The 27,728-nt window shown below is 40.4% G+C and overlaps 1 protein-coding gene across 1 annotated transcript; it reads left to right on the top strand.

The window, feature by feature from the left end:
• LOC144636893 (uncharacterized) lies at window positions 1-27,061 on the top strand. The gene is made up of 6 exons (XM_078496096.1): window positions 1-55; window positions 596-985; window positions 1,689-1,908; window positions 3,047-3,302; window positions 25,470-25,548; window positions 26,570-27,061. The coding sequence occupies exons 1-6, from the start codon at window positions 1-3 to the stop codon at window positions 26,761-26,763; spliced, it is 1,194 nt and encodes a 397-aa protein (XP_078352222.1). The 3' UTR covers window positions 26,764-27,061.
• Window positions 27,062-27,728: the final 667 nt, after the last annotated feature.

The following is a 27,728-nucleotide window of genomic DNA, read 5'->3' as shown; positions in this document are numbered from 1 at the left end:
ATGAGGAAGCTTATTCTGTTGATGACAATTGCACTTGCCTGCCAGGTTTCAAAGGGTAACTAAAGGTTCTTCTTAATTATTTTGAACCAATATGGAAATCATTTCGCCTCAAACCTGTAAACCACACCAAGCAGCCCCAGTGGCTTTAGAAAAATCGCAATCGGTTTTACAGAATAACAACAATGGGAAATGGGATTTTATTTTGCCCGACCTTTATCAGTGGAAAATCAGTATTGATGATTTTGTTTGAATAGCTGGCTTGCGCCACTTGATGAAACCAGATTTATTTTACAGGGTACTCGATTTAGTTGATGAGTACACAAAACTGTCGACAACTACCTCTCTAGTCTGTAAACGTTCAAGAGGGTAAGGGCGCTTACCATTAGTCCAAACTTGCCGGCCGGTCCGTTGGTTTTGCTTTTCTACGAGATTTTCCACAAATCCACCGCAACAGTGTATAAATTTATGTATTGACTGCTTTGACAGGACAACGGAATTCAATTAATTCTGTTCTCGAATATACCGGTCTGGCCGGCCAGGTTTGACCAATAGTAACCGTCCTAAGACTTAGGACTATTTAATTTTAATTTTTTAGGTTACTCTTCAGGTTTTAACCCTACTGCTCCAACTGGTTCAGTCACTTGTAATGATGATCACACGGTTAGCATAACTATCAGCGACGTAGACGATCTTGACGAGTGGAGTGCACCTGCCTGGCAATTAGAAAGCAGCGACTCCTGTGAGCCAACCTTTACTGACGCAACGACAGTAACCTACTCTAGTTTGAGCCTCCCCGACTGTTCTGAGTCTTCAGAACAGCTATCAGATGGCATTAAGTACATCCTTAAAATCAATCCAACAGTGACGGACCAACTCCAGTCCCGCTCGTATGAACACCTGTATTATGTGTCGTGTAAATACGATAACGACGACAACGTAGTGGCAAGTTTCGTACCAATCAAGCACCGAACAGACAATGATACAAGTATGTAGAAAATAATTTTATTATATAAACTAGAGTAAACTATACCAGGATTTCTCTCGCTATAAGAAATCATATCTTTACACTCTAAAAGATATATTTTTCACGTGCGGAGATATCGATTTCGTCACGTTTGCTGACGAGTTTGCCAATGTGTTTCAAATGCTGAATAACAAGCCAAAGTTTATCGATATTAAGTCAAAACATCTTCGGATCTTCCTTGGCAATCTTCGGTTATCTTCGGATATTTTCGGGAAATGTTCTGAAACATTTGTGTGACCTTCTGACAACATTTTGAAAATCTTTGGAAATTTTCGGATAATGGTCGGAAATCTTAAGAAAATTGTCAAAAACCTCGTTATTTGTAGGTTTATGAAATAAATAAAATAATACTTGCTTACTTGGAGATATGAAATTTATCTTCGAGTGTTCAAATCGATATCGAGTGAGCAAAGCGAACGAGTGAGATATCGATTCGAACACAAGAAGAGAAATTTCATATCTCTTTGCAATCCAATATTATCCTCTATATTATGACTGGCTCTTCATTATCATCATCATCATTATCATCATCATCATTATCATCATCATCATCATCATCATCATCATCGACATCATCATTATTATAATTATTATTATTATTATCGTTATTATTAATATCATCATTATTATTAATAAATTTTCTACTCTGTTTGTCTCCCTTTAGGTACCGCATCTTTCACCTTTTCGCTCGGAGTTTATACTTCGCCTGGTTTCACTGGCGATGTTCCAAACCCTGTTGCGCTGGATAAAACTTTGTACTTCAAGGCCTCGGTTACCACTGCTAGCAACAAGCCAAACCTTGACCTTTATCCTACATCCTGCTGGTCTTCAGCGAGCAGCAGTGCGAGTTCGACAGATAAGAAAGTTACACTGATAGCAAACGGGTAAGTATTTTTTTATTACGTAATCACCATTCGATGAGAGCAGGGAAGGTTTAGTGGTGAGAGCTCTTCCATGCCACCCTTGTTCGATTCCCGCCCCGGCGTCATATGTGGGTTGAGTTTGTTGTTGGTTTTCATCCTTGTTCCGAGGGTTTTGTTCCGGGTTGTCCGGTTTTCCTCCCTCCACAAAAAAAGATTTAATAGCGATCTTACACTTGAAGAATTACCGTTCGACAAGATTTCTCCATATCCAGCTTGGAACACACACCCCTAAGGAGTTCGGGACAATTTCTCAGGTTTGTTTAATTGGATTTTAATTCAAGCGATGATCGGAAAATTAAGGGGAAGAATGATTTTGCTGCCGCAGTTCTTTCTGTGCCATTTAAATGACTCACCACCAGTTTCTCCCAGTTATACCGTCACAATGATTCCATTAGGCATCCGTGATGTTTCCTTTATTCATATTTTTTGTAAGGGGGGAAGGTGGGAGCGCTTTTTAAAAAGGATAGGTTGATTTTTTAGGGAGTTGCGATACATTTTTTATGCAAACATTTGAATTTGTAAGAAATAAAGGGAGACCTTTTCTTTCCTTTGCATGACAAAGACCAATTTTATTAACCGGTAGTAAACGTGGTAGCCTAATGGTTAGTGCGCTAAACTCCCGATCTCGATTCGTGCCCTAGCCGGAGCATTGCATTGTGTGCTTGGGTAAGACACTTAACTCTCATAGTACCTCTCTTCAACCAGGCGTACCTGCGAAATTAATTCTGGGGGTAACCCTGTGATGGACTGGCATCCCATTTATGGGGAGGGGGAGGAAAAATACACCTAAGCGGTTCATGCAACAGAAACCGGTACAAGCTCTGGCCTGATTGGCCACTAGGCTCGTATGCAAGTAAGTAAGTATTTTGGACTCGGCACGGAGTCTCTCTGTATAAAAGGGGAAATCGAGTACGCCCTGCGGGGAGGGGAAGTTATAGTATGTAGCATGGTGTATGGAGGGTTGCTCAAACTCGCGGGGTCAACAGGACATTTACACACTCCCAAGGTCGAATTTTGCAACATGATTACACACAAATCTTTGTTTGACAGTAAGACAACACAATAAATAAATTGTTTTGCTTGTCTCTTTTTTTAACAGTTGCGGTCACGCTGCTTTGAGCGGTGATCTCGACGACACCTTATCATATACATGTGCCGATGACAGTACAGATGAGACCTTCTCGATCAGCTCCTTTAGGTACGTTGGTGCTTCAGATGGCGACTCCGTCTACTTCCACTGCAGTCTCATAGTCTGCTTGGCGGACGAAGGGCCGAGCTCTGCGTGTGAATGTCCGAAGGTTTGCGGACAAAAAAGAAAAAGGCGTTCATTTGATGAAATAGTGGATGAATCCAAGGTGTATCACGTGTCAGCAGGCCCCTTCTTTTTCGTCGAGGAAGACGAAAAAGAACACGGCGAAGTGGACGATGAAGGTACTTAGAATTCATTGCCGTTAAAGGGGCTATGTCACGGTATTTTAGGTAATTTTATTCATTTTCGTTACTTAAGAGCTCTAAACTTCAAATTGGCAGAGCAAAATTCTTTCATTGGCAAAATCACGGCCACATAACAAACAAGGATGATTTTCGAGTACTGTAAATGACACTTTCATAAAAGTTGAGATAAACTTGAAATAAGTCGGTCCGACGTTTTCTCGAGATTACCTGCCCATCCATGCCCATTTTTGGCCGTTCTGAGTTTTTTTTTTCATGAGTTCGTCTACAGTTTTAAGCCGTTATTTTGATATTTCAGTTAATTCTAATACCAGTCGGTCGGTGCCAAAATTGCCTAAAATTGCATGACATAGCCCCTTTAAATGAACATGTCTTCTTATATGTCTGCCCAATTGTTCTTAATGGGTCTTAATAGACCCTGATCCTATCAGGGCCACCCCTCCCCGGGAGGTACTCCACTATATGACCTATACGAGGACTTGCCTCTGGATTGGTATGTACTAACTGCTGTGGGTATAGATGTATACTTACAGCGTATCGATATATACTAATAGCGCAAGCAACCCAAAATAAACAAAATAGATAAAAAGCTAAAATATTTCAAGCAAATTTGCCCGATATTTCGGTTTGCAACACAAACCTTTCTTAGGTGCTGAGCGGAAAAGAAATGTCGGATACACAAAGGTATCGTTACAAATAGTTTGAAATAAAATGCGTGACAATGACTAGTTGCTTAGGACAAATAGCAAGTGTCATTGGTGTGCTTCGTTTTTAACGTTAAAGACCCAGGACGGCTTCGAAAATCGCGTCTGTTTTAGGCAAATCAGGGAATGACCTTGAATTACCTTTATCACTTAAAAAAAAATAAAATTATTAAGGTAATGAAGATGAAGTGTTCAACATAACACGAGCATGGGACAAAGAAAACTTATGAGTCCCCGACAGGAATCGAACCCATGGCCTCCCAGATACCGGTTGTGCGCTCTAACCAACTGAGCTACGAGAGACTCGTTGTGAGCTGGGCCATTTACTAGGTTGATATGTGACACGCGTCCTGCATACTGCTAGGATCAGCAACGTCGAAATCATCAAGTTTGTATTAAATAATAAATCGAAATAAAGATGGTAATTTTTTTATTATTGTTGTTTCTTTCAGGTGGAGCTGACAAACAGGACGAGTTCCAGTTGGCCAATTTGGCCATTGTCGTGGCGGTCTGCGGAGTCGTCATCATGGCCATTGTCTGTGCAACTATCTACCTCTGTGTGCGCAATCGCAGACAGCACCGTCGACACGATCTGTCTTCTGTTCTTACTGAGCTAACTGCGCCCATCTCTTCCCCATCAGATTTGGAGAGTCCAATCATTTAATGACGCTTTATTACACACAAGCGCAAGTGAAACGAACTTTAGAGACTTCTGATAACAACGAATCAGTTCTATTCTCTCGGCAGTTTATTAGAATTATTTCCAGAATCAGTCAACTTTTCTATTTTCAAAGTGCTTTTCAATCTTAGATTGAAATGTTGCCTAGTTTTGAAACCGCAATTATTAAGATTACGAAACCCGTCAGGTGACCGGTACCCAACATAGAAACTTGAATCGAAAGCAATGGGGTTTAGTTTAATTATTACTTTGTTGAAACTTTTCACTACCACGAGGGCCAAGTTACTAAGTTAGGAAAATCCCAAATTTCTTTTTTCCCCTTGAAAACATAAGCAAACAGCAATTCATGAAAGTTCTTTTCAGTATCTTTCTTCTAAATGGTCACACACTATGGTTTTATCCACAGAATTAGAATTGAGAGCGACCCTGTACAACAACATGAACAGTACCACATGGAAGTACTGCTCAATAGCTTTCATTTGAATGGTCACACACAAGGGTTTCCTTTGTAGTACCTCGTGGCTGACATGGAATTTATAATACACCTTGCGGGTAGTGAAAGGTTTAAGTAATAATGCTGCGTAGCGAAAAGTTTAGCTTTGTATCTCTATCAGTTTATAAGTGGAAACATTACGTGTGTAGTAAATTAATACGGATCTAAGTGTTACTTATCTTGCTATTTTAAAATGCACCTTAGCACAAATGCCTATATAGATCTGAACAAAGTTAGCATAATTGCTGTAGCTTATAGAACCCTAATCTAAAAAGCACGAGCATGCTTAAAAAGGCATTATATATACCAAAGTAAATGAGTGTAAGCGTATTAGTAAAATATAAAGATATTTAAAAACCTTTTTCTGTGTAAAATTAGAATTTTGGAATTTATAATAAGGATTAATGTGAAAATGTATAGATGTAAAACTGAATGGTTATCTGTGAATATTCAGAATTGCTCCATATACCGAATCACGGAATTTCCAAAACATATTTGCGTGGGATATCGAAGAAATGATCAAATCAGTTTAATAAATAAGGTTCTTGTTCTGCGCGCCATTCAAACTTAGTAGCGATGCAGGTTTCATTCTCGAGCCAGAGATGTACAATTATCCATGTAACATGCACAGCAATAAAAAAAACACAATCTGTATTCTTGGCTACTACTAAAACTGTGTCTGCCGTTTTTTATACAAATTATTGTTAATGTGTATAAGATTAACCAGCCCTGATCAGTTTAAAACAAAAACCTGGAAGGAAGGATGTTCCTTCTGTCGCCGCACTGGTGCTTATTTACAAAGAAAAACAATAGACCACATTCGTATTCTCGGTATTGGACTTGGACAAGCTTGAAATGGAGCTAATGTGGGGGAATACAGAAAACCCCGGTAAGTCGAACTCGGATAACTCGAACACCCCGCTAACTCGAACAAACTTCCATTTCCCTAGGATTTGACTCCACTTTTCAGTTTACTCGATTTATTCGAACTCGGATATCTCGAAAACCTTGTTAACTCGAACTAAATTTCGTTTTCCTTGATCAAATTATGGGTCAAATTTGCCCCGATAACTCGAATTCCGGTTCTTACAACTCGCCACTCTGCCCATTGATTAGAGCAACGAACAGATTACGTACGTATTGTATTTGACAGCCATTTTTCACTCTTATCATAAGAATGTAGGATCGTGTTAGAGTTTCTGACGAGATATGTTCCATTTGCACTTGACTGTATACTGAAGTACTGAAAAATCAGTTAACTGTCAATTATTAACTTGGCATATTAAATATTCAATCGACCCCAATAACTCGAGCCCCCCTAACTCGAACTGTTTTTCGTTTCTCTTCAGAGTTCTAGCTACCGGGGTTCAACTGTATCATCAAAAGGACGTTCATGTCATTTGTAGTTGAAAAGATTCCTCGCATTAGCCTCCATTGCAAGCTCTAGGTCCAGTCCAATACCTAGAATACGAAGCCCCGGTCAGTCCTGACCAGTAAGCCTCCCTATGGAAGTTCTTCTTTTTAATAAGCCCCTCTCCATAACCCTGGGTAATTACCCTAACCTCCCAGGGTAATTGGTCAAGACAATGTGTCAAAAGAAAACACTGAAGGTAGTTATTGATTCACCACATTTACTCTTTATGGTTACTATTTCGTGAAATTGTGTCGTAAAAATCACAGATGTCTGTCCACCTTGATGACCATGACATCTAGAAGGAGGGGGGGGGGGGGGCAGGGAAACTAAAAAACTAAGAAAACTAAAGAAAAAAGAAAAACTTGCCCCCGCAGAAAAAAAAATCCTAGGGACGGCCCTCACCACTCAAAAGACCCCTTGATTTCAAGTATACCCTATTGTGTAATTGATATATTGTTTGAAATATACCCTCCCCTCCCCACACAATCTCTATTAAGCCCCCCCCCCCCCCCTCGAAAGGTCTTAGGCAGAAATAATCTCACGAAGGCTTAATATAGCTTATAAAGTGTTATTGACTTCTACACCATATTTCGATAGAATGCCAATTTGGTTCTGAAGCAAATCAAATATTAAAGACATTTTCTGTAAATCTTCCATACATGAACTACCGTGGAAGAAGGAAGGGGCGGGAGGGGATGAGGTTATTTCGATTTTCTGTCCATAAATTGTTTTAGGGTTGGCAGTCGCCAAATTGGTCGAAAGACAGTGAGTTCTCGGAAAACTGAAAGACGGCGCTTATAGTTTATACCTCAATGCGACATCTCTTGTGGGCTTGCTTCTTTGGCTGGCCATGGCTGTAAATTTTGTCCCACAAAATTGTGATAATAGAAAATGTCATTTACCGAGCTTAAAATTACAATTTTTTCCCCATCGCCACACAGGAGCTTTCAACATGTGCATTGCCGATTTTGAAAGTATGCAGGACGCGTGTCACATAAAGTACATGAACCCATTGTAGAAAAAATGACCAAGATCGCACGGGTCTCTTTTTAGCTTAGCTGCTTAATTAGATCATGGGACCGGTGTGTGGGTTCGTTTTCCGTCGGGCCTTGTTTTTATTTCTTAGTCCCACGCTCGTCGCAACAGAAATAACATCTTTCTCACTGATATTTTGTTAAAATCAGAAACGAAATTGTGATTATGCGTTATTTTTGTATTCATTACAGCTAGTCACTATACTGTAACAATGGCGCGTTAATAAAATATTTCCTCGTGAATAGCATTTTATTCTACTTTGTCTAAAGTGTCCAAACTTCTTGGATTTAAAATTTTGGTTTCTCATCAGCCAACACGTTTTGACCGGTACATGTTACAAACGCATAAGGTTATTGCGTGCATTTGAATTATATACTGAATATTTAACAAGTCGACTGAGCAAAACTTTAAACATCGCTTCGCAACTAAGTTCAGTGACTGAGGTAACTGAGGCCTTGTATTTGCCGTTAAAACGTTTTCTTACACAACTTTAACCCGATTTTATTCATTTCTTCCTTTCAGTAGCCAGCTGCAATATTAATCGTCTGGTGACAAGCGGTTTCAATTCAACTCTCGTAAGTTATACAGTTAATGTTAGCAATACAGCCTTTGTCTCCAGTTCTTCCTTAGGAATAGCAACATCAAATTGTTTGTGCAGCGCTCTTACAACTTCACAAATGTCAAATCCATTTATAGCAAAATTTCAAAAAGTTCTATTAGACTGTTTTCGAGAAAGTTTGGTGAAGGTTTAATGTGTTAAAATACACAGAAAAAATTGGGAATGATTATGTTTAAAAGTGCGTCCACCATCTAAATACACCAACAGTGAAATTCGGCTTTCGATTTTCAGAAACATTGGCTTGAATAATATGAACTTGTTTGTTTTGCCTTTTTTTTATCAAAAACTGACTCTTAAGATCACAGATAAATACAATCTTTGAGTTTCAAATTGAGACATTCCAAATCTAAAAACATAAGCTTTATTTAAGTGTCAAATCTTGTCCTGCTGTCTATAGCAACCAACACCTTTTGTGGGGTCTGATGCGCGTCGACTTTGGCACCTTAACTACGCGTTCGGTTCATTCCGCATCGCCAGTTCTACTTACCAAAACTGGCCCACTAGGTACTCGCATTCCAAGTCCGGCTTCAGTCGAGCAAGTCAAACATTTTACCAATTTAGAGTTTGAGAATAGGTTAAGGTTTTTCTAACCGGCTAATTAATGTTTTTTTATGTATAGAATTATATGAAAAAAATAGCTTGTCAGGATTAACACTTATTAGCCACGCGGCCCATACTGCCGGAGCTTATTCCGGTTTCTGTAGCATTAAGCGGCTAGGAATATTTCTACTCCTTCCTGAATGGGATGCTAGACCATCGCAGGGTACCCCCCCCCCCCCCCTCCTCAAGCAGTATGTCGCCGGTACACATTAAATAAATAAATTGCTATATTTAGAGAGGAAGCCACATCAGCGCTAGCTGGTTTTCATGCGGGTCCTCTGTCCAGGTCGAATTGGAATTTGGAAATGTTGGTTCTTCTGGAGGGAGGAAAACCGGACAACCCGGAGAAAAACCCTCGGAGCAGGGCGAGAACCAACAACAAACTCAACCCACATATGGCACCGGGCCGGAATCGAACCCGGGCCACATTGGTGGGAGGCGAGCGCTCTCACCACTGCGCCATCCCTGCTCCCCACAAATTCATAACCTGGGTGGAGAGAGGCATTTTTAGGGTAAAGTGTCTTGCCCAAGAACACAACACAAGTGATCCCGGCCAGGGCTCAAACTCGTACCGCTCGATCCGGAGTCCGGCGCACTGACCATTAGGCCACCGCGCCTCCCATTAAGACAACTAAAGCACCCTCAATAATGACCAATTTTTTTTCCTCCAGGTTTTGGTGGAAGCATTAAATAGCTGAGTCCAGGATGCGGTTTGTTTTCGTCATTCGACTTACTCAGCGTGCTGCTGGTGTTCAAGCCTGACACGAGCCTGAGCTGTGATCAAGCAGACTGGTCGGTCAGCCTGGACACGACTGGCTGGTCTGTGTGCCCCAAAACGAACACGTACCTCAAGGGATTGTGGAGAAATGACCGACAACTAGGAGATGAACGAATTGGACGCATCGAATTTGGAAAGTGCTGTCCAGCCAGCGAATCAGCTTATACCAATCAGCCTGCAGTGTGTGAAAATGCTAACTGGGTAATTGCTCTAGATGGGTGAGCAGTTTGAATAATTATAATGAAACCGGCCGGTGTAAAGCTCAAATAAAGCTGGCGTAAATTTGGAATTTATTCAGCTATACGCTGACTTTACATTTTTTTAAAAGCTGACCTTTATCCCAGCTTTACACTCAAGTATAAAGGTAGATAGAGAGATTTCTTTGCACCAACTTTGAATCACATTTACACACGGTAGCGTAAAGGTCGGTTTAACCACCTTTAACAGCATTTAATTGATGGTGTAAAGTTGGATAACCGACTTTACACCAGATTTAACCACCTTTAAGTTAATGTAAATCCCAATTTTCATGCTGTATGTGTACGTTGCCGATTTTTCTTTTTTTCCCAGGTTTAATGTCTGGGCTTTATGCCCCAACGGTTATTTCTTAAACGGCTTCAGGGTATCGGGACAAAAACTGTTTAACATTGAGGAAGGGAAGTGTTGCCGTCCACAGAATCAACAGGAAGATAGTTATGACGGCTGTTATGATGAAGATGTCCTTATTTCGTTCGACAACAAGGGTTGGAGTGTCTGTAAAAAAGAGGGTTATTACATGGTCGGCCTCTACAAAAGCGTCTGCAATGAACTTTACTGCATTGAAACATTCAAATGCTGCAGGATGAAATACCGTAAGTATGTTGTACTTGATTTTTCACAAAAGTATCTTGCAGTACGACTATTTTAATAACTAAATGTTACTTAAAAGAAAATTGACTTGGTAATCAAAATATTATAGCGCCTTTTGATAGGGCCAAGGTTTTAAACATTTTTCAGTCCGCCATTCTTGCCACCTCCAGGAGTCGCAAAATGTCATTTCTTGTGCTAAAGCAATTTTCGTTTTCAAAAGAAAAACTCTGATGTCATCGATAACAGAGGCAATAGTTTTGCTATCGGCATTTTTTTTCGATCACTTGTGAGACAGTCCTCGACAATCACTTACACCTTTTTTACCATTTTTGTTGCCAGTGGTTACCCTTTACTCTTTCGTACAAACAAACACTGATGCGTAGTAAACGCTTGTTATGTAATAATCGTTATCGGCAATTTGACCTCTAGGGCGTAGAAATGCTGCATATCGGGAACTTGAGTTAGTTGATGAGCACATAGAGTTGTCTTATTTGAACCCTATGTAAATCCAGTTGCTGATTTTCATTTTGTTAAACCCGGTTTAACTAAACATGTTTTCCTGGTGTGGATGGGTTATAAGACTTTGATTGTGATTCTTCTTCTCAGGTGCTCCTACTGGTTCAGTCACTTGTAACGATGGTCACACGGTTAGCATAACTATCAGCGACGTAGACGATCTTGACGAGTGGACTGCAGCTGCCTGGCAATTAGAAAGCAGCGACTCCTGTGAGCCAACCTTTACTGACGCAACGACAGTAACCTACTCTAGTTTGAGCCTCCCCGACTGTGCTGAGTCTTCAGAACAGCTATCAGATGGCATTAAGTACATCCTTAAAATCAATCCAACAGTGACGGACCAACTCCAGTCCCGTTCGTATGAACATCTGTATTATGTGTCGTGTAAATACGACAACGACGACAACGTAGTGGCAAGTTTCGTACCAATCAAGCACCGAACAGACAATGATACAAGTATGTAGAAAACAATTTTATTATATAAACTACAGTAAACTATACCAGGATTTCTCTCGCTGTGAGAAATAAATCATATCTTTACACTCTAAAAGATATATTTTTCACATGCGGAGATATCGATTTCGTCACGTTTGCTGACGAGTTTGCCAATGTGTTTCAATGCTGAATAATAAGCCAAAGTTTATCGATATTAAGTCAAAACATCTTCGGATCTTCCTCGGCAATCTTCGGTTATCTTCGGATATTTTCGGGAAATGTTCTGAAACATTTGTGTGACCTTCTGACAACATTTTGAAAATCTTTGGAAATTTTCGGATAATGGTCGGAAATCTTGAAAAAATTGTCAAAAACCTCGTTATTTGTAGGTTTATGAAATAAATAAAATAATACTTGCTTACTTGGAGGTATGAAATTTATCTTCGAGTGTTCAAATCGAAATCGATTGAGCAAAGCGAACGAGTGAGATATCGATTTGAACACAAGAAGAGAAATTTCATATCTCTTTGCAATACAATATTATCCTCTATATTATGACTTGCTCTTCATTATCATCATCATTATTATCATCATCATCATCATCAACATCATTATCATTATTATTATTATTATTATTATCATTATTATTAATATCATTATTATTATTATTAAATTTTTTACTCTGTTTGTCTCCTTTAGGTACCGCATCTTTCACCTTTTCGCTCGGAGTTTATACTTCGTCTAGTTTCACTGGCGATGTTCCAAACCCTGTTGCGCTGGATAAAACTTTGTACTTCAAGGCCTCGGTTACCACTGCTAGCAACAAGCCAAACCTTGACCTTTATCCTACATCCTGCTGGTCTTCAACGAGCAACAGTGCGAGTTCGACAGATAAGAAAGTTACACTGATAGCAAACGGGTAAGTATTTTTTTATTACGTAATCGATCACCATTCGATGAGAGCAGGGAAGGTTCAGTGGCGAGAGCTCTTCCATACCACCCTTGTTCGATTCCCGCCCCGGCGTCATATGTGGGTTGAGTTTGTTGTTGGTTTTCATCCTTGTTCCGAGGGTTTTGTTCCGGGTTGTCCGATTTTCCTCCCTCCCCAAAAAAAGATTTAATAGCGATCTTACACTTGAAGAATTACTTGGACAAGATTTCTCCATTTCCAGCTTGGAACACACACCCCTAAGGAGTTCGGGACAATTTCTCAGGTTTGTTTAATTGGATTTTAATTCAAGCGATGATCGGAAAATTAAGGGGAAGAATGATTTTGCTGCCGCAGTTCTTTCTGTGCCATTTAAATGACTCACCACCAGTTTCTCCCAGTTATACCGTCACAATGATTCCATTAGGCATCCGTGATGTTTCCTTTATTCATATTTTTTGTAGGAGGGGAAGGTGGGAGCGCTTTTTAAAAAAGATAGGTTGATTTTTTAGGGAGTTGCGATACATTTTTTATGCAGACATTTGAATTTGTAAGAAATAAAGGGAGACCTTTTCTTTCCTTTGCATGAAAAAGGCCAATTTTATTAACCGGGAGTAAACGTGGTAGCCTAATGGTTAGTGCGCTAAACTCCCGATCTCGATTCGTGCCCTAGCCGGAGCATTGCATTGTGTGCTTGGATAAGACACTTAACTCTCATAGTACCTCTCTTCAACCAGGCGTACCTGCGAAATTAATTCTGGGGGTAACCCTGTGATGGACTGGCATCCCATTTATGGGGAGGGGGAGGAAAAATACACCTAAGCGGTTCATGCAACAGAAACCGGTACAAGCTCTGGCCTGATTGGCCACTAGGCTCGTATGCAAGTAAGTAAGTATTTTGGACTCGGCACGGAGTCTCTCTGTATAAAAGGGGAAATCGAGTACGCCCCGCGGGGAGGGGAAGTTATAGTATGTAGCATGGTGTATGGAGGGTTGCTCAAACTCGCGGGGTCAACAGGACATTTACACACTCCCAAGGTCGAATTTTGCAACATGATTACACACAAATCTTTGTTTGACAGTAAGACAACACAATAAATAAATTGTTTTGCTTGTCTCTTTTTTTAACAGTTGCGGTCACGCTGCTTTGAGCGGTGATCTCGACGACACCTTATCATATACATGTGCCGATGACAGTACAGATGAGACCTTCTCGATCAGCTCCTTTAGGTACGTTGGTGCTTCAGATGGCGACTCCGTCTACTTTCACTGCAGTCTCATAGTCTGCTTGGCGGACGAAGGGCCGAGCTCTACGTGTGACTGTCCGAAGGTTTGCGGACAAAAAAGAAAAAGGCGTTCATTTGATGAAATAGTGGATGAATCGAAGGTGTATCACGTGTCAGCAGGCCCCTTCTTTTTCGTCGAGGAAGACGAAAAAGAACACGGCGAAGTGGACGATGAAGGTACTTAGAATTCATTCGCGTTAAAGGGGCTATGTCACGGTATTTTAGGTAATTTTATTCATTTTCGTTATTTAAGAGCTCTAACTTCAAATTGGCAGAGCAAAATTCTTTCATTGGCAAAATCACGGCCACATAACAAACAAGGATGATTTTCGAGCACTGTAAATGACACTTTCATAAAAATTGAGATAAACTTTCAATCTTCTCGAATTTTGCCCATCCATGCCCCTTTTTGGCCGTTCTGAGTTTTTTTTTTTCATGAGTTCGTCTACAGTTTTAAGCCGTTATTGGTCGGTGCCAAAATTGCCTAAAATTGCATGACATAGCCCCTTTAAATGAATATGTCTTCTTATATGTCTGCCCAATTGTTCTTAATGGGTCTTAATAGACCCTGATCCTATCAGGGCCACCCTTCCCCGGGAGGTACTCCACTATATGACCTATACGAGGACTTGCCTCTGGATTGGTATGTACTAACTGCTGTGGGTATAGATGTATACTTACAGCGTATCGATATATACTAATAGCGCAAGCAACCCAAAATAAACAAAATAGATAAACAGCTAAAATGTTTTAAACAAATTTGCCTGATATTTTTGTTTGCAACACATACCTTCCTTAGGTGCTGAGCGGAAAAGAAATGGGGGAAACACAAAAGTATCTTTAAAAATAATTTGAAATAAAATGCGTGACAATGACTAGTTGCTTAGGACAAATAGCAAGTGTCATTGGTGTACTTCGTTTTTAACGTTAAGGACTAAGCACGGCTTCGAAGAAGCACTGCGTCTGCTCTAGGCAAATCAGGGAATGACCTTGAATAACCTTTATCACTTTAAAAAAAATTAAATTATTAAGGTAATGAAGATGAAGTGTTCAACATGACACGAGCATGGGACAACGAAAAATTCTGAGTCCTCCGACAGGAATCGAACCCATGGCCTCCCAGATATCAGTTGGGCGCTCTAACCAACTGAGCTACGAGAGACTCTTTGTGAGCTGGGCCATTTACTAGGTTGATATGTGACACACGTCCAGCATACTGCTAGGATCAGCAATGTCGAAATCATCAAGTTTGTAGTAAATAATAAAAAATAAAGATGGTAATTTTTTTTATTATTGGTCGTGGTGTCGTCGGGTGGCGGGCGGGCGGCCTGGCGGGCACCGGGGGGGTCTCGTGGTTATAGTCTGGTACTTCGGATCAGACTTATACATCTCGACTGACAACCTTCTGCTCTGGTGCTCCGCTCGGTTGTCGACGTCAGTCACAACAACAGTTCTTCTCAGCTCTCTCGACGCTCACTCACGACTACTGTCTCCTGGGTTCAAACCATTTACTATATTTTTTATTATTGTTGTTTCTTTCAGGTGGAGCTGACAAACAGGACGAGTTCCAGTTGGCCAATTTGGCCATCGTCGTGGCGGTCTGCGGCGTCGTCATCATGGCCATTGTCTGTGCAACTATCTACCTCTGTGTGCGCAATCGCAGGCAACAGCGTCGACACGATCTGTCTTCTGTTCTTACTGAGCTAACTGCGCCCATCTCTTCTCCATCGGATTTGGAGAGTCCAATCATTTGATGGCGCTTTATTACACACAAGCGCAAGTGAAACGAACTTTAGAGACTTCTGATAACAACGATTCAGTTCTATTCTTTCGGCAGTTTATTGGAATTATTTCCAGAACCAGTCAACTTTTCTATTGTCAAAATACTTTTCAATCTTAGATTGAAATGTTGCCTAGTTTTGAAACCGCAATTATTAAGATTACGAAACCCGTCAGGTGACGGGTACCCAAAAGTTTTTTTTTTTTTTTTCCCCCGGCTTTTTTTTTCCCAAAAAAAAAATTATATCTTCTCAAAAACAACAAAAAAAAACGACCCAAACAAAAAAACAAAAACCTCAATACTTTCATTTGACACACACAAGTATCCTTTGCAGTTCCTCGTGGCTGACATGGGATTAATAATACCCCTTGCGGGTAGTGAAAGGTTTAAGTAATAATGCTGTGGTAGCGAAAGGTTTAGCTTTGTATCTCTATCAGTTCATAAGTAGAAACATTACGTGTGTAGTAAATTAATACGGGTCTAAGTGTTACTTATCTTGCTATTTTAAAATGCACCTTAGCACAAATGCATGTATAGCTTATAGATCTGTACAAAGCTAGCATTAATGCAGAAGCTAATAGAACCTTAATCTAGAATAGACGAGAATGCTTAAAAAAGGCATTATATATACCAAAGTTAATGAGTGTAAGTGTATTAGTCAAATATAAGATATTTAAAAACCTTATCGTGTGAAAAATTAGAATTTTGTAATTTATAATAAGGATTAACGTGCAAATGTATAGATGTTAAACTGAATGGTTATCTGTGAATATTCAAAATTGCTCCATATCCGAATCACGGAATTTCCAAAACATATTTGCGTGGAATATCGAAGAAATGATCAAATCAGTTTAATAAATAAGGTTCTTGTTCTACGCGCCATTCAAACTTAGGAGCGATGCAGGTTTCATTCTCGAGCCAGAGATGTACAATTATCCATGTAACATGCACAGCAATAAAAAAAAAACAATCTGTATTCTTGGGTGCTACTAAAACTGTGTCTGCTGTTTTTTCATACGAATTATTGTAAATGTTTATAAGATTAACCAGCCCTGATCAGTTTAAAACAAAAACCTGGAAGGAAGGATGTTCCTTCTGTAGCCGCACTTGTGCTTATTTACAAAGAGAAACAATAGACCACATTCGTATTCTCGGTATTGGACTTGGACAAGCTTGAAATGGAGGTTAATGTGGGAGAATACAGTAGAACCCTGGTAACTCGAACTCGGATAACTCGAACACCCCGCTAACTCGAACAAACTTCCATTTCCCTAGGATTTGACTCCACTTTTCAGTTTACAAGGTTTACTCGAACTCGGATATCTCGAAAACCTTGCTAACTCGAACTAAATTTCGTTTCCCTTGATCAAATTATGGGTCAAATTTGCCCCGATAACTCGAATTCCGGTTCTTACAACTTGCCACTCTGCCCATTGATTAGAGCAACGAACAGATTACGTACGTATTGTATTTGACAGCTATTTTTCACTCTTATCATAAGAATGTAGGATCGTGTTAGAGTTTCTGACGAGATATGTTCCATTTGCACTTGACTGTATACTGAAGTACTGAAAAATCAGTAAACTGTCAATTATTAACTTGGCATATCAAATATTCAATCGACCCCGATAACTCGAAACCCCGCTAACTCAAACTGTTTTTCGTTTCTCTTCAGAATTCTAGCTACCGGGGTTCTACTGTATCATCAGAAGGACGTTCATGTCATTTACATTTGAAAAGATTCCCCGCATTTATTTAGCCTCCATTGCAAGCTCTAGGTCTAGTCCAATACCAAGAATACGAAGCCCCCGTCATTCCGACCAGTAAGCCTCTCTCTGGAAGTTCTTTTTTTAATGAGCCCCTCTCCATAAAGCCCTGGTAATTACCCTCGCCTCCCTGGGTAATTGGTCAAGACAATGTGTCAAAAGAAAACACTGAAGGTAGTTATTGATTCACCACATTTACTTTTTATGGTTTCTATTTCGTTAAAGTGTGTTGTTAAACAGCACAGTTGTCCGTCCATCTTGATGACCATGACTTCACTGGTTGTTCAGGGTCGTACCTAGAAGGAGGGGGGAAGGGGGGCAGGGAAACTAAAAATCTAAGAAAACTAAAGAAAAAGGAAAACTTTGCCCCCGCAGAAAAAAAAAATCCTAGGGACGGCCCTCACCACTCAAAAGACCCCTTGATTTCATGTATACCCTATTGTGTAATTGATATATTGTTTGAAATATACCCTCCCCTCCCCACACAATCTCTATTAAGTCCCCCCCCCCCCCTCGAAAAGTCTAAGGCAGGAATAATCTCACGAAGGCTTAATATATCTTATAAAGTATTATTGACTTCTACGCCATATTACGATAGAAGGCCAATTTCGATTCTGAAGGAAATCGAATCTTAAAGACATTTTTTGTAAATCTACTATACATGAAATACCGTGGAAGAAGGAAAGGGCGGGAGGGGTTGAGGTTATTTCGATTTTCTGTCCATAAATTGTTTTTTTAGGGTTGGCGGTCGCTAAATTGGTCGAAAGCCAGTCAGTTCTCAGAAAACCGGCTGAAAGGCAGCGCTTATAGTTTATACCTCAATGCGACATCACTAGTGGGCCTGCTTCTCTGGCTGGCCATGGCTGTAAGTTTTCTCCCACAAAATTGTGACAACAGAAAATTTCATTTACCGAGCTTAAAATTATACTCTTTCTTTTTTCCATCGCCACACAGGACCTTTCAACATCGCATTGCCGATTCTGAAAGTATGCAGGACGCGTGTCACATAAAATATATGAACCTATTGTAGAAAAAATGGCCAAGATCGCACGAGTCTCTTTTTGGCTTAGCTGCTTATTGATCATGGGACCGGTGTGTGGGTCTTTTCCGTCGGGGCTCAGATTTTATTTTTTTTGTCCCACGCTCGTAGCAACGGAAATAACATCTTTCTCACTTGTATTTTGTTAAATTCAGAAACGAAATTGTGATTATGTGTTACTTCTGTATACATTACAGCTAGTCACTATACTGTAACAATGGTGCGTTAATAAAATATTTCCTTGTGAATCGAGCATTTTATTTTAATTTGTCTTAAGTGTCCAAAATCCTTGGATTTAGAGTTTTCGTTTGTCATTTGCTGACACGTTTTGGCCGGTACATGGTACAAACGCGTAAGGTTATTGCGTGCATTTGAATGATTTACTGAATAATTAACAAGTCGACTGAGCAAAACGTTTAACATCGCTTTGCAACTAAGTTCAGTGACTGAGGTAACTGAGGCCTTGTATTTGCCGTTAAAACGTTTTCTTACACAACTTTAACCCGATTTTATTCATTTCTTCCTTTCAGTAGCCAGCTGCAATATTAATCGTCTGGTGACAAGCGGTTTCAATTCAACTCTCGTAAGTTATACAGTTAATGTTAGCAATACAGCCTTTGTCTCCAGTTCTTCCTTAGGAATAGCAACATCAAATTGTTTGTGCAGCGCTCTTACAACTTCACAAATGTCAAATCCATTTATAGCAAAATTTCAAAAAGTTCTATTAGACTGTTTTCGAGAAAGTTTGGTGAAGGTTTAATGTGTTAAAATACACAGAAAAAATTGGGAATGATTATGTTTAAAAGTGCGTCCACCATCTAATTACACCAACAGTGAAATTCGGCTTTCGATTTTCAGAAACATTGGCTTGAATAATATGAACTTGTTTGTTTTGCCTTTTTTTATCAAAAACTGACTCTTAAGATCACAGATAAATACAATCTTTGAGTTTCAAATTGAGACATTCCAAATCTAAAAACATAAGCTTTATTTAAGTGTCAAATCTTGTCCTGCTGTCTATAGCAACCAACACCTTTTGTGGGGTCTGATGCGCGTCGACTTTGGCACCTTAACTACGCGTTCGGTTCATTCCGCATCGCCAGTTCTACTTACCAAAATTAAACTGGCCCACTAGGTACTCGCATTCCAAGTCCGGCTTCAGTCGAGCAAGTCAAACATTCTACCAATTTAGAGTTTGAGAATAGGTTAAGGTTTTTCTAACCGGCTAATTAATGTTTAGCTTTTCAGGATTAACACTGTAGTAGAATTTATAATGAAAAAAAATAAAAGCTTGTCAGGATTAACACTTATCTAGCACCCTTTCCCCTTTATTAAATTAAATTTAAGACAGTTAAAAAAGGAGGGAAGCATCGACCACGCGGCCCATACTGCCGGAGCTTATTCCGGTTTCTGTAGCATTAAGCGGCTAGGAATATTTCTACTCCTCCCTGAATGGGATGCTAGACCATCGCAGGGTACCCCCCCCCCCCCCCCTCCTCAAGCAGTATGTCGCCGGTACACATTAAATAAATAAATTGCTATATTTAGAGAGGAAGCCACATCAGCGCTAGCTGGTTTTCATGCGGGTCCTCTGTCCAGGTCGAATTGGAATTTGGAAATGTTGGTTCTTCTGGAGGGAGGAAAACCGGAGAACCCGGAGAACCCGGAGAAAAACCCTCGGAGCAGGGCGAGAACCAACAACAAACTCAACCCACATATGGCACCGGGCCGGAATCGAACCCGGGCCACATTGGTGGGAGGCGAGCGCTCTCACCACTGCGCCATCCCTGCTCCCCACAAATTCATAACCTGGGTGGAGAGAGGCATTTTTAGGGTAAAGTGTCTTGTCCAAGAACACAAGACAGTGATCCCGGCGGCCAGGGCTCAAACCCGGACCGCTCGATCCGGAGTCCGGCGCACTGACCATTAGGCCACCGCGCCTCCCATTAAGACAAGTAAAGCACTCTCAATAATAACCAATTTTTTTCCTCCATGCAGAATTTGGTGGAAGCATTAAATAACTAAGTCCAGGATGCGGTTTGTCATTCGACTTACTTGTGTCCTGCTGGTGTTCAAGCCTGACACGAGCCTGAACTGTGATCAAGCCGACTGGTCGATCAGCCTGGACACGACTGGCTGGTCTGTGTGCCCCAAAACGAACACGTACCTCAAGGGATTGTGGAGAAATGACCGACAACTAGGAGATGAACGAATTGGACGCATCGAATTTGGAAGGTGCTGTCCAGCCAGCGAATCAGCTTATACCAATCAGCCTGCAGTGTGTGAAAATGCAAACTGGGTAATTACTCTAGATGGGTGAGCAGTTTGAATAATTATAATGAAACCGGCCGGTGTAAAGCTCATATAAAGCTGGCGTAAACTCGGAATTTATTCAGCTCTTCGCTGACTTTACATTTTTTTAAAAGCTGACCTTTATCCCAGCTTTACACTCAAGTATAAAGGTAGATAGAGAGATTTCTTTGCACCAACTTTGAATCACATTTGCACACGGTAGCGTAAAGGTCGGTTTAACCACCTTTAACAGCATTTAATTGATGGTGTAAAGTTGGATAACCGACTTTACACCAGATTTAACCACCTTTAAGTTAATGTAAATCCCAATTTTCATGCTGTATGTGTACGTTGCCGATTTTTCTTTTTTCCCAGGTTTAATGTCTGGGCTTTATGCCCCAACGGTTATTTCTTAAACGGCTTCAGGGTATCTGGACAAAAACTGTTTAACATTGAGGAAGGGAAGTGTTGCCGTCCACAGAATCAACAGGAAGATAGTTATGACGGCTGTTATGATGAAGATGTCCTTATTTCGTTCGACAACAAGGGTTGGAGTGTCTGTAAAAAAGAAGGCTATTACATGGTCGGCCTCTACAAAAGCGTCTGCAATGAACTTTACTGCATTGAAACATTCAAATGCTGCAGGATGAAATACCGTAAGTATGTTGTACTTGATTTTTCTACAAAAGTATCATCTTGCAGTACGACTATTTTAATAACTAAATGTTACTTAAAAGAAAATTGACTTAGTAATCAAAATATTATAGCGCCTTTTGATAGGGCCAAGGTTTTAAACATTTTTCAGTCCGCCATTCTTGCCACCTCCAGGAGTCGCAAAATGTCATTTCTTGTGCTAAAGCAATTTTCGTTTTCAAAAGAAAAACTCTGATGTCATCGATAACAGAGGCAATAGTTTTGCTATCGGCATTTTTTTCGATCACTTGTGAGACAGTCCTCGACAATCACTTACACCTTTTTTACCATTTTTGTTGCCAGTGGTTACCCTTTACCCTTTCGTACAAACAAACACTGATGCGTAGTAAACGCTTGTTATGTAATATTCGTTATCGGCAATTTGACCTCTAGGGCGTAGAAATGCTGCATATCGGGAACTTGAGTTAGTTGATGAGCACATAGAGTTGTCTTATTTGAACCCTATGTAAATCCAGTTGCTGATTTTCATTTTGCTAAACCTGGTTTAACTAAACATCTTTTCCTGGTGTGAATGGGTTATAAGACTTTGATTGTGATTCTTCTTCTCAGGTGCTCCTACTGGTTCAGTCACTTGTAACGATGGCCACACGGTTAGCATAACTATCAGCAACGTAGATGATTATGACGAGTGGACTGCAGCTGACTGGCAATTAGAAGGCAGTGACTCCTGTGAGCCAACCTTAAACAGTGGTACAGTAACCTACTCTAGTTTGAGCCTCCCCGACTGTGCCGAGTCTTCAGAACAGCATGAAGACGGCATAAAATACATCCTTAAAATCAATCCAACAGTGACAAACAAACTCCAGTCCCGCTCATATGAACACCTGTATTATGTATCATGTAAATACGACAACGACGACAACGCAGTGGCAAGTTTCGTGCCAATCAAAGACCGTACCGTGAACAATGGTACAAGTAAGTAAAATAGGATTATTATAACTTAGCGTTCTCAAGCATACCTTGTGCCTGGATGCTTGTTTGTATTTGTGTGTGAATCAAGACCTATGACGTAACATCACGAACCAATGTCGTATCTCTCTACAACGTGATAAAAAGCACTACCGCACACCGTAATCATCAGTATCATTATTATCATCGTCATCATCATTATCATCATCATCATTATCATTATTATCGTAATTATAAAAATTGCTCGTGTCCGTGACAACGCTTTGGAGTAGGAGGTAGCATAGATATTATTATGTTCATTTTCTTTTTACGTGCTTACATTTTTTCTTTTTTTTTTTTTTTGGGGGGGTGGGGGCCAGAAAATGTTTTTTCTTGAATTTTTAAAACGATTTTAAAAAATTAATGAAATTTCCTCTTTCACGCTAGGTAGTTTGTGGTTTTAAATGGTGGTATTGAAATCCGTGTTAAACTTTTTCAGTACTCTGAAAGTGCAAAACATCATTTCTGTGCTCCTAGCTCTAACTCCTCGAGAACCATCGTCGTTCACCTTTTCGCTCGGAGCTTTTCCTCGGCCTGATTTCACCGGAACGCTTCCAAACACGCTTGCGCTGGGTCAAACTTTGTACTTCAAGGCCTGGGTCACAACTCCTAGCAATGCATCAAACCTTGACATTTTACCTCTATCCTGTTGGGCTTCAAAGAGCAAAAGCGGGGACTCGACAGATGGAAAGATTCAGCTAATAGATAAAGGGTAAGAATTTGATATTACGTATATATTCGCCAGTCGTTGTAAAAAATAAATTAGCTACCATGAAAAAAAAAATGATTTATAAGCGATTTTACGCTGGAAAAATTAATTCAACGAGGATTTCTTCCCTTTATTTGGAACAGACACCAAAGTGTTGTAGGTAGTACTGGGCAATTTCACTTTGTTTGTTTATTTGGATTTTGATTCATGAGCTGAACGAAAAATTAATTCGAAGAATGTTTTTTCTGCTGCAGTTCTTTTGAGTCATTAAAAGGGCGCGGCACCAGTTTCACGCATAGTGATAACATACCGTAATAATTCAATTTAATTTGGAATGGATACTCCAACAAGCAGGGGTCGCTTAAGTGTGCTTGCTGTTTTAATACTCCCTCTCTGGTTTGCTTGCGGTTATTTTTATTTCTAAGAAAGGGAAGCACAATTTGCAGAAATGGGTTCCACTCTTAAAGAATAAAGGGTTCCTGTCTCCCAGCAGATTTCTGATTTTGGAGTAGCCCTAGGATGGCTCTCCGGGCGCTTGCATTATTTATTTTTAAGAGGGTGGGGGGCGCTTAATTATAAGGAGACAGGGCGTTTATTTACGGAAGGACGAATAATTTTTTATCTTCGCATTTGACATTTGTAAGAAAAAGAGAGAGACCTTTCTTTGAAAGAATTATAAAAAACTTTGTTTTGTAATGGAAAAATGGTGCGAACAGTTCGAAACGAGGATAAACCGTGCATTGTGATGTTTTGTATCAGAATTAGAGCAGTTATTGAAACAGGAGTGCACAGATGACTAGGAGCGCTTATCATAATTGACAGAAACACTTTCCAATTACTTCCGGGCAGGGGGTTTTTCGCCTCCTCCTCCCCAAGCCACTCGCGGCATCGCCGCTTGTCTCGAAGACCCTGGGTACGAGGACGATTTGTGTGCCAGCCACTCGCGGCTGCGTTGCTTGCTTGTTTGCGCTTTTATTTCTTTATTTTAACATCTATTTTGTAACTCCCCTTTCGGGACGAATAAAGTATATTTGAATACCTGTATGTATACCTTTTTTATGGGGTATTTGAATTGGCTCCATGCCTAACTCCCAGCCTGGAGGGCCAGGGTTGTTCTGTTAGGGTGTTCTTCCCTTAGCCACGGGTTACAGATATTTAAAGGCGCTTGGAGACGTGCTTTTCGCCATTGCCACTCAGCTAAACTGTATAGCCAGGGTCACCAAACATGGAGGTGACTTCCTGGCAAATGACTTGCTGGGAAAGCCCCCGTTTGGAGACGGCTCCGCTCAATAGGGTGCCTTCTTAAGCTGAAGGTATATAAAATATCTCGAGTAGACCCACTGAAAGGTCAATATTATCATCTAAGTATTTTAAGGAGTTATCTAGTGAAAATAAAAGAAAACTGGTAGGTGAAAGGGGTTTCATTTTCTATCGAAGGTATACAAAAAGGGTAAATGTTTCTGCCAAAAATGGATTTAAAAGGTGAAGGTTTGGACCTCGGGTAGGGCTTTCCACAAGTTGCTCGACAACTTTTTGGCAACTTTTCATGATTCGAGCAACTTTTTCCCCTTCGAGCAACTTTTTTCCTCTCGAGCAACTTGTTGCATTTTGAGCAATTTCCAGACCGAAGATCTCCGAAGATTATCCGAGTGTTGTTCAAAGGCAATACAAACGTTTCCGAAGGTTTACGAAGTTTGCCGAGGACTTTCGAAGAACATTTGAAGACATTTCAACTTTCGGCTCATTTTGCATTAAAACATTACAAAACTCGTCAGCAAACATGACGTCATTGATATCTTTACGATATTTCTCAGCTAAAGAAATCCTTTTTATTTAACAAATTTTCCCCTTAATATGTTATTTAGATACTTCTTTTGCTGTAAGCATGAAACTGCTTAGAAATCTTACTCTCAGAGGGAAATTAGCATATATTTAGGGAAATTCTCGTGATTAGAAGCAGCGTTTCGGGTTTTTTGGAGCAACTTTTGAGCAACGTTTATTATCAGAAGCAACTTTTTTTGATTTTTGGAGCAACTTTTGAGCAACTTTTTTGGGAAATTACGGGCAACTTTTTGGGAAATCTCGAGCAACTTGTGGAAAGCCCAAAGTCCTCGGAGGAGGGTGGTTGTTTGCTTTAACTCGAGCAAACAAGACATTGACGCTCTCCCAAGGTAGAATTTTGCAACATGATTCCTAATAAAACTTTCTTTAACAGTAAGACATCAATGATAAATATTTTTGCTTGTCTCTTTTTTAACAGTTGCGGTAATTCGAATCCAGAACTTTCCAACAGTTTGTCATATACTTGTGCCGATGACAGTACGGAGGAGACCTTTTCGATCACCACCTTTAGGTACGTTGGTAGTAGCAGCGCAGTTTACTTTCACTGTAAATTCAAAGTCTGCCTGGCGATCTTTGTGTCTGATTGTGATTGTCCGAAGGTTTGCGGAGAAAATAGAAAAAGGCGTTCATTGGATGAATCTGAGGTGTATCACGTGACAGCAGGCCCCTTCATTTTCAAGAGCGTCGAGGAAGACGAAAAAGAAGACGATATGAATAAAGAAGGTACTTAGAATTCATTAAATAGAAAATTTCTTCTTATATTAATTGTTTAGTCATATATAGAAAAAAACCCATCAGGGTCAACACCCCCGGGGGTGGAAGGGGGGGGGGGGAAGTACTATACTATATCAAAATATGACCTATACGGGGACGTGCCGCTGGATAGGGTATTAATATTATTTTTGGCTCCTCCGCCCCGAACCGGTTATATAAATCAAATAAATTTTTCACGTCAGATTTATACCAACAACGAAATTAAAGCGACCAAAAATAAACATAATAGATAAACAACCTAAATATTCAAACAAATGTGCCCTATATTTCGGTTTACAACACAAACCTTCCTCAGGGGTTGGGAAAAAAAATAGGAAACATAAAAGAATCGTTGCAATCTAATCGTTAGGACGAAGTAGCAAGTGTCATTGGCGTGATTCGTTTTTTTTAAACATTGCGTGAAGACCCGATAAACGGCTTCGAAGAAGCAGCGCCTTTTCTTGACAAAGTAGGAAATTACCTTGAACAACCCTTAAAAAAAGGGAAGCCTCGAGCCATGCGGCCCATTTTGCCGGAGCTTATCCCAGTTTCTGTAGCATTATGCGGCTAGGAATATTTCTACTCCCCCCTGAATGGGATGCTAGTCCATCGCAGGGTAACCCCCTCCCCCCTCCACAGCATTATGTCACCGGTACCCAATTATACACCTGGGTGAAGAGAGGAACAAAGCCGGAACTTGCTCAAGAACACAACACAGTGGCCCCGGCCAGGTCTCGAACCCGAACCGCTCGATCCGGACTCCAGCGCACTAAAGCCTGGTTCTCATATGATCGTCCCGATCGTCTCTGTCGCTTCTGTCGTTTCAAAAAGATTGCTTGCTGCAATCACCTCAGACTTTGCAAACGACAGAAGCGACAGAGACGATCGGGGCGATCATATGATAACCAGCCTTAACCATTAGGCCACCGTGCCTCCCTGAACAAACTTTATCACTTTAAAAACCTTTCAAAATATTGTTGTTGTTTTTCAGAAGGATGTGACAAACAGGACGACTCCCAGTCTTTCTCGACCAATTTGGCCACCGTCGTGGCGGTCAGCGGCGTCGTCATCACAGCCATTGTCTGCGCAACTATCTACCTCTTTGTGCGCAATCGCAGGCAACGTAACGATCTGTCTTCCTCTCTTACTGAGCTAACTGCCTCATCTCTTCTCCATCGGAATTGAAGAGTCCAATCATTTGATGGAGCTCATTACACACAAGCGCAAGTGAAACGAACTTTGGAGACTTCTGATAACAGCGACACAGTTTAATTATCTCGGCAGTTTATTAGAATCACTGCCAGAACCACTCAACTTTTTTGTTATTGCGATTACGAAACCAGTCGCTTCTACCAAACATTGACAGTAGAATCGAAAGCAATAGTGTAGCTTACTCAAGTGTGTTAACCTTTTCACAACCAGGAGGGCGAAGTTAATTAATAAAGGGAAAAATCCAAATGGCCATTTTCCCTTATAAAAATAAACAAACAGCAATCCATAAAAGTATTTTTCAGTAGCTTTCATTTGAATGGTCTCACACTATGGTTTCATCCACAGGCTCAAGAGTTAGAACCACCTTCGACCCAATAAACAGTATCACATGAAAGTACTGCTCCGTAGCTTCCATTTAAAGGCGCAGTCACGATATTTTCAAGTTATTGTTCTGATTACTTTCAAATTGCCTTCCCCCCCCCCCCCTCGAGGGGGGTTTTAATTCTTTTAAAGACCTTATGAAGGAGAGTGGTCTTAAATAGACAGGGGGCTGATTTATTATAAGGGACGGGTGCATGATTGAGGGCTTATTAGAGAAGAGGCTTAAAAAAGAGAACAGGGCTTAATTTTCCCCCAAATATCCCATATCCCGAAAACCTCCAAGACTAAAGGGCCTCCTTAATAGAGCTTTTACGGTTTCAGCTCTGTTAAGTCCTTTGTTCGAATCATTTTTATATTTTGTACTTAATTCCCACATTTATACCATGATATTTTTTTTCGATTTGAACGAAATTGTGCGATTTTGTATTGTAGTATTAAGCGCTAGCTACCTTGAAGTGGTATGCCTTCGTAGGGTTCCAGCTGTTTAATTAATTTACTGTCAAAACCTGCGAACAAGCGCTAAGTCATAAGTTGCTATTGTTTGCGGTTTCCAATGA

This window comes from Oculina patagonica, chromosome 13, assembly GCF_052425735.1.
Source record: "Oculina patagonica isolate OP01 chromosome 13, crgOcupat, whole genome shotgun sequence".
Taxonomy (NCBI): domain Eukaryota; kingdom Metazoa; phylum Cnidaria; class Anthozoa; order Scleractinia; family Oculinidae; genus Oculina; species Oculina patagonica.
The sequence above is the reverse complement of the archived record's forward strand: the minus strand, read 5'-3'. Positions and strand labels throughout refer to the sequence as shown.